At 37.2% G+C, this 15486-nt stretch overlaps 1 protein-coding gene across 1 annotated transcript in view; it reads right to left on the bottom strand.

The window, feature by feature from the left end:
• LOC126325567 (phenoloxidase 1-like) overlaps nt 1-15486 on the bottom strand; it is a 180408-nt gene that overhangs the window by 86184 nt on the left and 78738 nt on the right. Inside the window, exons 8-9 of the mRNA XM_049995261.1 lie at nt 8358-8508; nt 8167-8268 (exon numbers count right to left, since the gene is read on the bottom strand). Coding sequence (XP_049851218.1) covers nt 8167-8268; nt 8358-8508 — 253 coding nt within the window. The remainder of the gene's footprint in view (nt 1-8166; nt 8269-8357; nt 8509-15486) is intronic.

The following is a 15486-nucleotide window of genomic DNA, read 5'->3' as shown; positions in this document are numbered from 1 at the left end:
TACTGCTCAAGAAAGAGAGAGAGTGAAAGAGAGAAAGCATGTGAAATACCTTTTCTTCAATGACTCTCTTGTGTATCCTTATGAACCAAGGACTTTTGCCATGATGGGATGGTTTGCTTACCTCACTCACACAGATAAGTGCACCTAGATTGGTATCTGTACTGAGGCCTTGCAATGTTGGTACTTTGAATGGCTGAAGGGTACAGAAAATCATGACCATTATATTTTATGAACATTCAACTCTAATATGTGGTTTAATGATGATGGCACCCTCTTAGATAAAATAATCTGAAGAAAAACAGTTCTCCATTTTCATCTCTGGGGACTACTCAAGACAACATTTTCATCATGAAAACAAACCTGCAGTTCTGTGGGTCATAGCATACACTTCTGGATTCCCAATCCATGCAGACATGTAGCTAAGCAAATTTATAAAGAGAAATATGTAGATTGAAGTTAGATGCAATGGGAATTAGTGAAGTGTGGTGCATGCAGAACAAGAATTCTGTCCAACTGTACACAGGATTTTCAACAGAAGATCTAACAGAGGTAATACAGTAAAAAATCTAATAATGGATATGAAAACAGGAATGCAAGAGAACTACTGTGAACAGAATAGTGAATACATTGTTGTAGTAGTATGAGTTGTACGCCAAGTAGCTGTGCAGATGATGAAGAGATTGTAAGAATATATGATAAGATAAAAGAAATTATTGTGGTCAACAATGCAGTTGAAAATTTGGTAGTTATGGCGGACTCAAATTCAAGAGCAGGAAAAGGGAAAGAAGGAAAAATAATAGAACAGGGACTGGAGGAAACGAATGACAGAGGAAGCTGCCTGGTAGAATTTTGCACAGAGAATAATTTATTAACTTGGTTTAAGAAATATTAGGCAATGTGTGATTGAGGAAGGGGAAAGGAACATGATAAAAGATGAATCAGTAACTTTGGAAGTTAAAATACTGAAGGCAGCAGAGGAACAACAGAGGAAAAAGCAAGATCTGTTTGAAATTCTTCAATAGCACACAAGATATTGAATTTAATTAATCAAATGAGAAAATACATACAAACAACCATCAACTGAAGCAGGCAAAAGTGAGAGTGACTGGAAGAGCAAAATGGCAAAATGTTGTTGTTGTTGTTGTTGTTGATGTGGTCTTCAGTCCTGATACTGGTTTGCTGCAACTCTCCATGCTACTCTATCTTGTGCAAGCTTCTTCATCTCCCAGTACCTACTGCAACCTACATCCTTCTGAATCTGTTTAGTGTATTCATCTCTTGGTCTCCCTCTATGATTTTTACTCTCCACACTGCCTTCCAATACTATATTGGTGATCCCTTGATGCCTCAGAACATATCCTACCAACCGATCCCTTCTTCTGGTCAAGTTGTGCGACAGACTTCTCTTCTCCCCAATCCTGTTCAATACTTCCTCCTTAGTTATGTGATCTACCCATCTAATCTTCAGCATTCTTCTGTAGCACCACATTTCGAAAGCTTCTATTCTCTTCTTGTCTAAACTATTTATCGTCCATGTTTCAATTCCGTACATGGGTACACTCCACGCAACTTCCTGACATTTAACTCCATACTCAATATTAACAAATTTCTCTTCTTCAGAAACGTTTTCCTTGCCATTGCCAGTCCACATTTTATATCCTCTCTACTTCGACCATCATCAGTTATTTTGCTCCCCAAATAATAAAACTCATTTACTACTTTAAGTGTCTCATTTCCTAATCTAACTCCCTCGGCATCACCTGATTTAATTTGATTACATTCCATTATCCTCCTTTCACTTTTGTTGATGTTCATCTTATATACTCCATTCAAGCCTCCCTCTGTCCAACTGCTCTTCCAGGTCCTTTGCTGTCTGTGACAGAATTACAATGTCATCGGCAAACCTCAAAGATTTTATGTCTTCTCCATGGATTTTAATTCCTACCCCAAATTTTTCTTTTGTTTCATTTACTGCTTGCTCAATATACAGATTGAATAACATCAGGGATAAGCTACAACCCTGTCTCACTCCCTTCCCAACCACTGATTTCCTTTCCTGCCCCTTGACTCTTATAACTGCCATCTGGTTTCTGTACAAATTGTAAATAGCTTTTTTCTCCCTGTATTTTACCCCAGCCACCTTCAGAAATTGAAAGAGATTATTCCAATCAACATTGTGAAAAGCTTTCTCTGAGTCTACAAAATGCTAGAAATGTAGGTTTTCCTTTCCTTAATCTATCTTCTAAGACCAGTCGTAGGGTCAGTATTGCCTCACGTGTTCCAATATTTCTATGGAATCCAAACTGATCTTCCCTGAGGTCAGCTTCTACCAGTTTTTCCATTCGTCTGTAAAGAATTTGCATTAGTGTTTTGCAACTGTGACTTATTAAACTGATAGTTTGGTAATTGTCACATTTCTCAACACGTGCTTTCTTTGGGATTGTAATTATTATATTCTTCTTGAAGTCTGAGGGTATTTCGCCTGTCTCCTACATCTTGCTCACCAGACGGTAGATTTTTGTTACAACTGGCTCTCCCAAGGCTATCAGTAGTTCTAATGGAATGTTGTCTACTCCCGGCACCTAGTTTAGACTTAGAACTTTCAGTACTCTGTCAAACTCTTCATGTAGTATCATATCTCCCATTTCATCTTCATCTGCGTGCTCTTGCATTTCCATAATATTGTCCTCAAGTACATCACCCTTGAATACACCCTCTAAATACTGCTCTTCCATCTTTGTGTTTTCCCTTCTTTGCAAATAAAATGGCAAAATAAAAATGGTTACATGAGAATTGCAGAGCAATAGAAGCATGCATGAGTGACCAAGTGAAGAAACATATTCTATCTATAGGAAAATTAAAGGAACCTTTGGAGAAATGAGAAGCAGCCACATAAATATGAAGGTCTCAGACAGAAAGTTACCACTAAGCAAAGATGGGAAGGATGAAAGTTAGAATGAGTATATAGAAGGGCTACACAAAGGAAATGAACATGAAGACCATATTATGGAAACAGGAGACAGAAATGATACTGTGATAAAAATGTGATGGAGCATAGGAAGACATAATTAGAAACAAGGCACCTACTACTACTACTACTACTACTATTACTATTACTAATTCTTAGTGTTTCTCCTGTCTACTACGAGATCCACTGCACAAAGACTTGGCAAATTTATTTTCTTAAAGTTTGCTGCCACATGGACTTCCTGTCAGCACAGCTGTCAGTTGCCCAAAGGAGGGAAGTCATGAGCACCACCTGCCTGTGAATTGTGTAACCTTTGTTCTGAGTGTGATAGTATTTTAATTCTTTGTGTATCAAATTTTCAAAGGCATAAATTGGGAGTCGTCTAGCATCTGCCTTATTGAGTAAGGGAAACTACCCAAATCTGCTATCTGTGTAGTGCTGTTTCTTTTTGGATTTCATTCACAATGAGCTAAATAGCTAAATTCATGTTTTTGATACTGTTTGTTGTTAGTTTTCATGGTTTTTGATTACATTTTGTTTCTTTCATTTTTGCGGTTTCAATATTTTTCTATTAATGTTATTTTCCAGTTAGCTTAGATATCATATTCGGCTTATCAAAAACCTTAGTTTTCCCACAGTTTCCCCATTAGCTTCTATGTTTATTAGTTTCTCTCTTCTCACCCCCATTGTCTCACAGTTGTCTCATGGTTTTCTGTAAGTATAAATAAGAATTTGCACAATTTCATACTTTGTGATTATATTTGAGCCACTGGGAAGAGTTATGAGTATTGGTCACCATCTTAAAATCTTGTGTGTGTGTTTCATCTTTGGAAATGATATGATGTTACTGGTCAAGGCTGATGGATGTATCACACACTCTGATTTATCCAGTGAAGACATCTGTCCACTTCCAGCAATATTTATGCACAATAGTGCAATCATTCTTTCTTTACTCCTTTTTCAACTTCATGGCATTTTTATTTTATTTTATTTTATTTTATTTTTTTTTTATTTTTTTTTTTTTTTTTTTTTTTTTTTTTTTTTTTTTTTTTTTTTTTTTTGCTGTGACACATTCCACATCATTAGATTAATTATGATTTTATCTATGGAACAAGGAACTAACAAATGGAACAGATTTTTGCAAGAAGTAAATTGAAAAGATACCAGTTTCCTCTGCACTGAAAATGTCACTGGATGCATAACGCTGTATCAATAATCACATTATAGTGTTCTTCCAGTGTTTTACACTTTCTACCTCCTCAGCCTCACTTTCTCCACTTATACTCTGAAAAGAGAGACTATGACTTCTTTTTTTTTTTTTAAAAAAAAAAAAAGCGAGAGACAGAGAGAGAGAGAGAGAGAGAGAGAGAGAGATCTAACCCGCCACTGAATAAACAGAAATTTTCAACACTTATTTTCAGGGTAATCTCACAAGCCTTGTCTTACATTGTGCCTGCTCACTCCTTGAAACCATTTTAAAAGAATAGTTTTTATATCACTGAACATTGATATGTGGATGTTCTTTCTTTTGCATACACAGGAACCACTAGCTTTGGCATTTAATGATGCTCCCTTGTTTTTGAGTATGCCACACAATGAAGATGGCACCAAATCATACTTCTTCAGGTTGGAAAGGTTTATGTTACAATTGTCTACAACAATATGAATGATCATCAGCTTTTACTGAATTGTAAGATTTCTGTGGTGAAGGCAGTAGTCCACAAAAATAAACTAATAATTTTGGCAACAACGAAAACTACACTTCCCATATTACGCTTCTTACTTCAGTGATTGTGAAACCAGATCATGTGACCAGGGTTGTGTGGTAGGCAGAACAGAAATTGCTTTCAAATTTGTTCAAAGCTATTTCCAGTGTTGGTACAGGGGAATTTGCATTACTGAGCAAAAAATGAGAATCTGCGTATGTGCTGATCAAAAGAATTGATTACCATGTATAGCTATCACACGACACAAAGTGTGAACCTGTACGAAACTGAAAACCAGCAGAAGCTCACTTAGACACATTATGAAATGTGTAAAAACTGGTTTTAAATTGCAGAAAGTCATTTTTATTCCTTAAAAGCAGATTTTTTGAAAGTGGAGTTCATTAAAATCAGAAGGTGCATGGCGAAGGGTACAACCTAACCCTGCTAGTCTTTTCTTATCCTGCTTCATCTGTAAATAGAGCAAGGAAAAACGACTGTCTAAAAGCCTCCACATGAGCCCTAATTTCTCAATTTTTTTCTTTATGGCCCTTATATGAAATGCTAATTGGCAGCAGTAGAATCATTCTGCAGGCAGCCTCAAATACTCATTCTCTAAATTTACACAACAGTGCCTAGGAAAATGATCATTGTTGTCCCTCCAGGGATTCACATTTGAGTTCACAAAGCATCTCCATAATACTTGCATGCTGACTGAACCTAACAGTGATGAATCTAGCAGCCCACCTCTAAACTGCTTTGATGTCATTCTTTAATCTGGCCTGGTGGGGATCCCAAATACTTGAACAGTACTTAAGAATGGATCACACCAGTGTTCTACACACTGCCTCCTTTATGGATGAGCTACACTTTCCTAAAATTCTCCCAATGAAACAAAGTTGAGCACTCACCTTCCCTACTACCAGCTTCTGAGCTCATTCCATTTCATACTGCTTTTCAGTGTTATGGCTAGATGTTTAGTCAACGGGACTTTGTCATGCAGCACTCTACCAATGCTATATTCATACATTATACAGGATTGTCTTTTCTACTCGCCCACATTACCTTACATTTTTCTACTACAGTGCAAGCTGCCATTCATCACACCAACTAAAAACTCAGTCTAACTCATCCTGTATGCTCCTACAATCACTCAAGGATGACACCTTCCCATACACCACAGAGTCATCAGCAAACAACAATAAACTGCTGCTCACCTTACCTGTCAGAGAATAAGAGTGGTCCCTTACTTACCTGTGACATCCTGACGATACCCTTGTTCCTTATGACTAATCACCTTTCAGGACAGCATACTGGGTTCTGTTAATTAAAAATCTTCAAGCCACACACATATCTGGGAATCTAAACCATATGTTTGAACCTCTGTCAAAGCTCTGTAGTTGGCTACCATAGCAAAAACTTTTCAGAAACCCAGGAATATGGACGCTGCCTGTTGCTCTCCATTCATGCTTTATAGATTATCACATGAGAAACAGGAAAAGCAGATTTTCACATAACCAATGCTTTCCAAATTCATGTTGATTTGTAAACAAAAGCTTTAATTGTCTCAAGGCAATTTATTATATCCAAGAATTCTGCATCAAATTGATCTTAAGGATATTGATGTATAATTATGTGGGTCTGTTATTTTATCTTTCTTACATAAAGGAGTCACCTGCACTTTTTTTCCAGTTGCTTGAGACTTTTTTCTTCGTGAGAGATTTGTGATAAATGCAAGATAAGTCAGGGGCCAATGCTGCAGAGTACTTTCTGTAAATTCAAATTTGTATTCCATCTGAACCTGGTAATGTATTTGTTTTCGACTCTTTTAGTTGCTTCTCTATGGTACAGATACCTATTTTTATGTCCTCCAAATGAGAGCCTATATGACATTCAAACAATGGTACTTTTGTGGACTTGTGCAGCATGAATGGTCTCTTAAACACAAAATTTAAAATTTCAGCCTTTGTTTTGCTGTCTTGTACCACCATACCAGTATGGTTGATGAGTGACTGGATAAAAGCCTTTGAGCTGCTTAGCTGCTTTACATATGACCAGAATTTTCTCAAGTTCTTGCTACCTTACAACCTTTCTACATTATTGTTAATTGGAGTGTTGACAGTGACTAAATTATGTTCTATGCAAAAGTATACCAGGCTGGTTCATCTTTCATTCCTTTCTTGCATACCATGTTTACCTATCAGTTTTCCTTCCCTTCCTTTTCCTCCTATTTAATTCCAGTACTATTTGCAATTCAATATCATCTCCCTTAACTCTCTGAACAACTGCTTATAACTCATCATACATTCTTCCCATCTCTTTTTCGTCTGTAAAGCTAGTTACATGTACACCTATACCACTATTGTCTTTAATAACACATTCATGGTGTTGTTAAGAGTAGTGTACCCATATTTATATTTTCTTATTCATTATTAGACTTACTTCTGCACTGCCCCTATTTGATTTTGTATTTAGTCTCCATATTCACCTGACCTAAAGTCCTGCTCCTCCTGTCATGCCTCTTAGTAATTCACACTCTATCTAATTTCAGCCCGTCCATTTCTCTTTGTAGTTTCCCTGACCTGCCTATCCACTTAAGGAATATAACATGCCACACTCCGCCCCATGGATCGCCAGTTTTGTTTTTCCTCATGCCAAAATCCTTCAGAGTAATGCCTACTTAGATTTCTGAATGGGGGACTATTTTACACCCAGAGTATATTACAGAAGATGGTGGCACCAACATGAAACCATACCGTACAACTGCTGCCCTCGGGAAAAATAGTTGCTGTCATTTTTCTTTGGTTTCAGTCATTCACAGTACCAGCACAACAAGATCAAGTTGGCAAATGTTACAAGGCCAGATCAGTCAATCACCTAGACTGCTGGCCCTGCAAATACTGAAAAACCTGTTGCTCCTCTTTCAAGAAATTAGACACAAAGACCCCTCCATTGTGGTTGCGTTTATTGCACAGCTGTCTGTATCACTGAAGCATGCATGCCACAGCAGAAGGTTTGCTACAGCCCCCTATGCCAAACCATACACAACTAGAAATAAAATAAAATAAAACTGTACCAAGCAACTATTAAACACCTGTACAAACTGGGACACAAAATTAAACAATTCATTCCAAAAAATATTCATTAAAGGCTTTGGTCAAAAACTTGAGTTTGCTAGTGAACTTACTCCTTCCTCTAGTTCATTAAAGTGATGTAACTTCTCATCTTACTTGTCGAACATACCTTTTCCCTAAACTTCCAAGGAAATATATGAATAATACCACATTAAATCATGCATGAAATGTTGATTTCCAGAAAGTAAAAACAAAGTACATCAGAAATATCAAAGATTTCTTAAAACATATGCAAATAAAAAAAGGAATAATAATGTTAATGAAAGTGGTGATAGAAAGAAATATTACATATTTAAGGTGCATAAACAATGTTTCTGTGATAGGGATTTGTTACAATCTAAATGTAAATAAACTGACTCACATCAATGGCTGCTCTTCTGTGTATAGCATCATACAGCCTGTCTTGCCATCTCTCCAGGTCTTGAATGTCAAGTTCAAATTGATCAATTTTGCGATTAATGTCCTACAAAATACAGACATGCATTTAGCATTTAATTCAGTAACACTTCAGATATTTACAGTACAGTGCCATAATGGAAAAGAATTTCTTACTTGAAGTTTAGAATTTGCCTGCCTTGAAGGCCACACTCTACTTGCAAGGATGTTGTCAAGTTTAGGGAAATAACCTTCTTTAATAGGTTTGTGCCAGTCAATAAATCTCTCCACCCTCCCTAAGTTATTGCTGAGTCGTTCAAAGTCATACCTGTATAACAAAATTTCTAGTCAAATTTCTTTTCTGTTTCATTATAGTAATAAAAGAACAGCCTGACATTAAAACCTATGTTGCACATGTCAAAAATTAATAATTTGTCATACAAATAGACAGAATGCCTTTTGTGTACCCAAAGCAGCACAACAGCATACATAATAGATATTATAAGTGATGTGATTTTCTGTGGCTTTTGTATCAGTATTTTAAGACTGATTTTTTTTGTGTATGTCTGGCCTGATTGCTGATTAGTAAACCATATCTCCATAGCTGAAATGACTTCTCAAATTATTGTGGGCAATGGTGTTATGTGTGTGATAACTGCTTGGACTCCAACCACTCTGTGAAAGGTTATCAGTGCACTATAATGACACTATTTATGACCAAGTTCAAGACATGAACAATTTTGTGTGTATTTGTTTTGTCATGACAGTGTTGGGTGTTCCATGAGACTTGGATTCCCCTGGCACTTTTGCTACAATAAGTGACATGTATGATGAGACCATAATGAAATGAGTGTTATACCTAAAGATATATTGATATAAAAATGCCATGAAACCTAATAAATGGGGATAGAAACTGAATGTTTGGATCTTGCACTCAGTTGATTAAGGTCTCTTTCTCACCTTCTGGAGCCAAAAATTAAGCTATTAAAATTTCACAGAATGCCTATGTATTTTATGAAAATAAAATAAATTTCAATGGGTTTAACAGGAACCAGATACCAAAACTGAATGTAAATAACAAAGAGACAACAACAATACTAATGTGTAAGTGTAGACCATCACTCATAGATCCTAATGAAAATAAGCTAGATTAGTCGCAAAAACATAGCCTGCATAAAAATGGTAGAGTCATCACAGCTGGACAATTAAAAAGCATACCATACATGAGAGTAAAAGAGATCATTTAAAAATGACACTATGTACCCATTCAGATTGTACTGTAGATAGCATCATGAAGTTTAATCTTAAATATTGTGAAATGAGTTGATACAGAAAATGATGAAGAGAAGCAGGTGTTATGAATAATGGTGTATATTATGTTAATGTAAGCTATCAGCTTATTCTATATACTAGCAGAAAAATGACACCTAGAACATAACTGCTGCTTCAGTATAACAAACAATAGCGTCAAATGATCCTGCAATTTTACGGCCATAAATTGCAATATATGAACTGTTAATTTTTTTCCTCAACAAAAAATTATGAAGTAGTTATCTAAGGATGGACTCATTCTTAACTGCAGAAGAAGTGCACTGTATACTCTTTTCTGTGCAACAAATAGAAAAACATCAAAATTTAATGTAGCACATGAAAATTAACTTTAAAATAGTTAGAACATTTTGAGTGTACATGTGAGAGATTGTAATATAATTTTAACTATCATCCAGAAAAAATAAAGTTACATAGATAATGTTTTAACAACAAAAACAATCAATTATTGATTATTTAACTGGATAGATAAAAATCCACCCCTTTTCTTAGAACTCTCCAGTCATTTTCCTTCACCCTTCTCCCTTCCCCTTCAACCTTTCAGCCTGATGAAGGAGCCACTGGCTCTGAAAGCTTGGCAGTCGCAACAGTCTTTTGTGTGTGTGTGTTCTGCCACCACTTGGTGAGTAGATTTTTCATCTCTCCAGTTAAATAATACATAATATTTTGTATGTTTGCATATGCATAACAACCTAAATATGGTGCACCACATTAATAAAGTGGAGCATCATACAGCAATTCTTTTCAGCATTTGAAGGGGAGAAACACTGCTTTAGTAATTTCATGTTGAGATGGAGGAAGTGTGAGGCAACAATGTACCATCATATGAGACAGCAGCTAGGTGGCACAGATGCTTACAGGGAAAACTGTCAAATGGGCATACTACCAAAATATCCTGATATGGTTATATTAGGCTGTAGATAAAGCTGGAACAAAGCAGTTGGATCCTTTCCAGCTGTTATATTTTTCTCCACCCCCCACCCCCCACCCCCCAAAAAAATCAAAAAGAATTATTATTATTCTTTTGCAAATATCTACAGTGATATCATTTACATGACACGGTACCTAAAATCTTGAATACTAACTCAGGGCTTAGCCAACTTATCTTTAGAGTCTATTACAGTCTTTTGGTTATTTATAATCCATAAGTTTACCTAAAAACTGTGCTAGTTACAAATATCAGTTATTTCAGATTTTGTTGCCATTTTTCACAAGTAAACATGTATCCAATTACTAGTATTCTTACAACGATGACAAAACCATGTTAGTGACTTTTGCTCTCTTGTAGTTTCAAAGTAATTAGCTTCCTTAGTAAAAACATTGTCCCTGGAACATAATTCCATATTTAGGCAAACTATCCAGCATAATTCAATAGAAATTATTGTTCTCATTCAAATAAATCTTCTATTACTACTCATTAACTCACAAATGCTAATCTTTAATTCTAATTTGTGAAAATCTAATAAAAACAATAGCTAAAGTGATTTCTAATTTTTTGTAATCTCATAAAAGAGGCATGCTGGAAGAAGCAAGAGCCACACGGATTGGCCATGCAGTTTGAGGCGCCATGTCACAGAGTGGGAGGCCACTCCTGCCAGAGGTTCGAGTCTTCCCTCGGGCATGGGTGTGTGTGTTGTCATTAGCATAAGTTAGTTTAAGTAGTGTGTAAGTCTATGAACCGATGACCTCAACAGTTTGGTCTCTCAGGAATTCACACATATTTGAACATTTGAACATTGGAGAAGCAAGATCTACGTTCACTGATATAGGGAAATGTACTGCAGGTGATGTAATATATATTTCAAGTCAGAAAATGTATTAGAAGTTATAAAAGTTTTGCATCCAGAAGATGACTCAGTGATTCTGTGGCTGTTTTTAATGAACAACTGTGCACTGTAAGTATGTTCATTAACAGTGTTAAACCTGAATAATAGTTCATGTAAACAGTGACATCAGTATTGGGCTGTGAATTATGTTTTTTCCCAATATATAATTACTGTTCACAAATTACAGTTTGGACTTCAGAAAAGCTGTTCAACTGAAAATACCATTTAAATGTTCACTCACCAAATTTTACAAGCATTAAATAATAATATGGCATTGACTGGTGTTTTCTGTGACTTATCTAAGGCATTTGACTGTGTGAAACACAGTATTCTCCTACATATTGAAGTTTCATGGGACTGATAGTATACCCAACTGTGGATAATTTCATATCTAACCAAAAGAATGTAGGAAGTTTTACTTAGTAATTCAACCTATGTAATGTGGGGACATTATTCTGACTGGGAAGAAACCACATATGCAGTTCTCTGGGCGCAGTTCTAAGTTCACTATTGTTCCTCATGTACGTGAACAATATTCCATGTAATATACAACAAACAGAAGTAGTCCTTTTTGCAGATGACACTAGTATTATAGTCAATCCAAGCATACATACAGAAACAGAATAAATAGTAAGCAATGTTCTTAAAAGTATCACTGAATGGTTTTCTGCAAATGGTCTCACCCTAAATTTTAAGAAGACCCACTTCTCCATACCAAGTTGTACTACACCAATGATAAATTAACACATGGTGAGGAAATAATAAATAAGATGGAAAGTTCAAAAATTTTAGGTGTTCATATTGATGAGAATTTAAACTGAAAAAAGCACATTATGGAATACCTACAACAACTTACTTCAGTCACATTTGCACTTAGAATCATTGAAGATCTTGGGAAGAGACGAATCAGGAAGTTGACGTATTCCACATATTTTCATTCAATCATGTTGTATAGAATAATGTTCTGGGGTAATTCGTCTTTATGAAAGAAGGTCTATATTGCTCAGAAGTCTGCTGTGAGAATAATATGTGGTGCACAGTTATGATTGCTCATCTTACAGACATATTTTGAAATGTTGGGTACTCAGACTACTGCTTCGCAGTATATTTACTCTCTCATAAAGTTTGTAGAAAATAACACACTGTAGTTCAAAAGAAACAATGATGTGAAATAATTATAATACGGGATGACCAAATGGCATTCATTATGATACATTAAGGCTGCCTTTAGAAGAAAAAGGTGAGCACAATACTGTAACAAAAAGTTTTGATAACTTACCAAGGAATTTTAAAATATCTGACATGTAGCAAAGTAAAATTCGAAAACAATCTAAGAAAATTTCTCCTTGACGACCCCTTCAATCCTGTTGAAGAATTTCTGTTATAGTATTGCATAAAAGGTTATGTGTAGGCCACAGCCTTCAACAGTAAATGAGAGAGACACAACATTCATACAAACAAGCAAGCACACCTGATGCACACATGGCTTGCCAACTCCAGCATCTCGGGCCAGAATGCAGCTATCACATAGGGGCAGGGAAGGGGAAGTGATAGCAGTGTATGGGTAGGGAGACAGACAAATGCTGTCTGGTGGAGTGTTCAGGGACTGGACTGCCAACAGGGGCAGTGTCATGAGCTTGTGGAGAAGGAATTTGGGGAAGAAAAGGATAAAAAAAGAGAGGATTGGGGAACGTTGGGCAGATTCATTGGCAAAGAGCAGCAAATAAACAGGTTGGTAGGCAAGAATGGAGAGGAGGTGATAGGGCAGATGGGGTGGAAACTGTTGGATCAGGGGTTGTGGGGCCGGTATGTTTCTGTAGATTCAGGTCAGAATAATTATGGGAGCAGAGAATGTGTTGTACTGACAACTCCCATCTATACAGTTCAGAAAACTTGGTGGTGCATGGAAGTATACAGATGGCTCGGGTAGTGACGTAGCCATTGAAATCAAGTGTGTTATGTTCAACTGCCTGTTGTGCCACAGGGTGTTATACTTTGCTGTTGGAAGCAGTTTGGTGGTGGCCCTTCATCCTGAGACAGCTGGTAGTCTTGTTGTTGTTGTTGTGTTCTTCAGTCCTGAGACTGGTTTGATGCAACTCTCCACCCTACTCTATCCTGTGCAAGCTTCTTCACCTCCCAGTGCCTACTGCAACCTACATCCTTCTGAATCTGCTAAGTGTATTCATCTCTTAGTCTCCCTCTACGATTTTTACCCTCCACACTGCCCTCCAGTACAAAAGTGGTGATCCCTTGATGCCTCAGAACATGTCTTATCAACCGATCCCTTCTTCTAGTCAAGTTGTGCCACAAACTCTACTCCCCAATTCTATTCAATACTTCCTCATTAGTAATGTGGTCTACCCATCTAATCTTCAGCATTCTCCTGTAGCACCACATTTCGAAAGCTTCTATTCTCTTCTTGTTTAAACTATTTATCGTCCTTGTTTCACTTCCATACATGGCTACACTCCATACAAATACTTTCAGAAACGACTTCCTGACACTTAAATCAATACTCGATGTTAACAAATTTCTCTTCTTCAGAATCACTTTCCTTGCCATTGCCAGTCTACATTTTATATCCTCTTTACTTTGACCATCATCAGTTATTTTGCTCCCTAAATAGCAAAACTCCTTTACTACTTTAAGTTTCTCATTTCCTAATACAATTCCCTCAGCATCACCTGACTTAATTCGACTACATTCCATTATCCTCGTTTTGATTTTGTTGATGTTCATCTTATACCCTCCTTTCAAGACACTGTCCATTCTGTTCAACTGCTCTTCCAAGTCCTTTGCTGTCTGCAGAATTACAATGTCATACGCGAACCTCGAAGTTTTCATTTCTTCACCATGGATTTTAATACCTACTCTGAACTTTTCTTTTGTTTCCTTTACTGCTTGCTCAATATACAGATTGAATAACATCGGGGAGATTCTACAACCCTGTCTCACTCCCTTCCCAACCACTGCTTCCCTTTCATGTCCCTCGACTCTTATAACTGCCATCTGGTTTCTGTACAAATAGTAAATAGCCTTTCGCTACCTGTATTTTACCCCTACCACCTTCAGAATTTGAAAGAGATTATTCCATTCAACATTGTCAAAAGCTTTCTCTAAGTCTACAAATGCTAGAAATGTAGGTTAGCTATGATTAAGTTATATTCTGTGCAAAATTCTACCAGACGACTTGCTCTTTCACTTCTTACCCCCAATCCATATTCACCTACTATGTTTCCTTCTCTTCCTTTTCCTACTCTCGAATTCCAGTCACCAATGACTATTAAATTTTCGTCTCCCTTCACTACCTGAATAATTTCTTTTATCTCATCATACATTTCATCAATTTCTTCAACATCTGCAGAGCTAGTTGGCATATAAACTTGTACTACTGTAGTAGGCGTGGGCTTCATGTCAGATCTTGGCCACAATAATGTGTTGACTATGCTGTTTGTAGCAGCTTACAAGCACTCCTATTTTTTTATTCATTATTAAACCTACTCCTGCATTCCCCCTATTCCCCCTATTCCCCCTATTGGAAATTGAAATAAGAACACCATGAATTCATTGTCCCAGGAAGGGGAAACTTTCTTCACACATTCCTGGGGTCAGATACATCACATGATCACACTGACAGAACCACAGGCACATAGACACAGGAAACAGAGCATGCACAATGTCGGCACTAGTACAGTGTATATCCACCTTTCGCAGCAATGCAGGCTGCTATTCTCCCATGGAGACGATCGTAGAGATGCTGGATGTAGTCCTATGGAATGGCTTGCCATGCCATTTCCACCTGGTGCCTCAGTTGGACCAGCGTTCGTGCTGGACGTGCAGACCATGTGAGACAACGCTTCATCCAGTCCCAAACATGCTCAATGGGGGACAGATCCGGAGATCTTGCTGGCCAGGGTAGTTGACTTACACCTTCTAGAGCACGTTGGGTGGCACGGGATACATGCGGACGTGCATTGTCCTGTTGGAACAGCAAGTTCCCTTACCGGTCTAGGAATGGTAGAACGATGGGTTTTATGACGGTTTGGATGTACCGTGCACTATTCAGTGTCCCGTCGACAATCACCAGAGGTGTACGGCCAGTGTAGGAGATCGCTCCCCACACCATGATGCCGGGTGTTGGCCCTGTGTGC

This window comes from Schistocerca gregaria, chromosome 2, assembly GCF_023897955.1.
Source record: "Schistocerca gregaria isolate iqSchGreg1 chromosome 2, iqSchGreg1.2, whole genome shotgun sequence".
NCBI lineage: Eukaryota > Metazoa > Arthropoda > Insecta > Orthoptera > Acrididae > Schistocerca > Schistocerca gregaria.
This window is presented reverse-complemented; position numbering and strand designations above follow the sequence as displayed.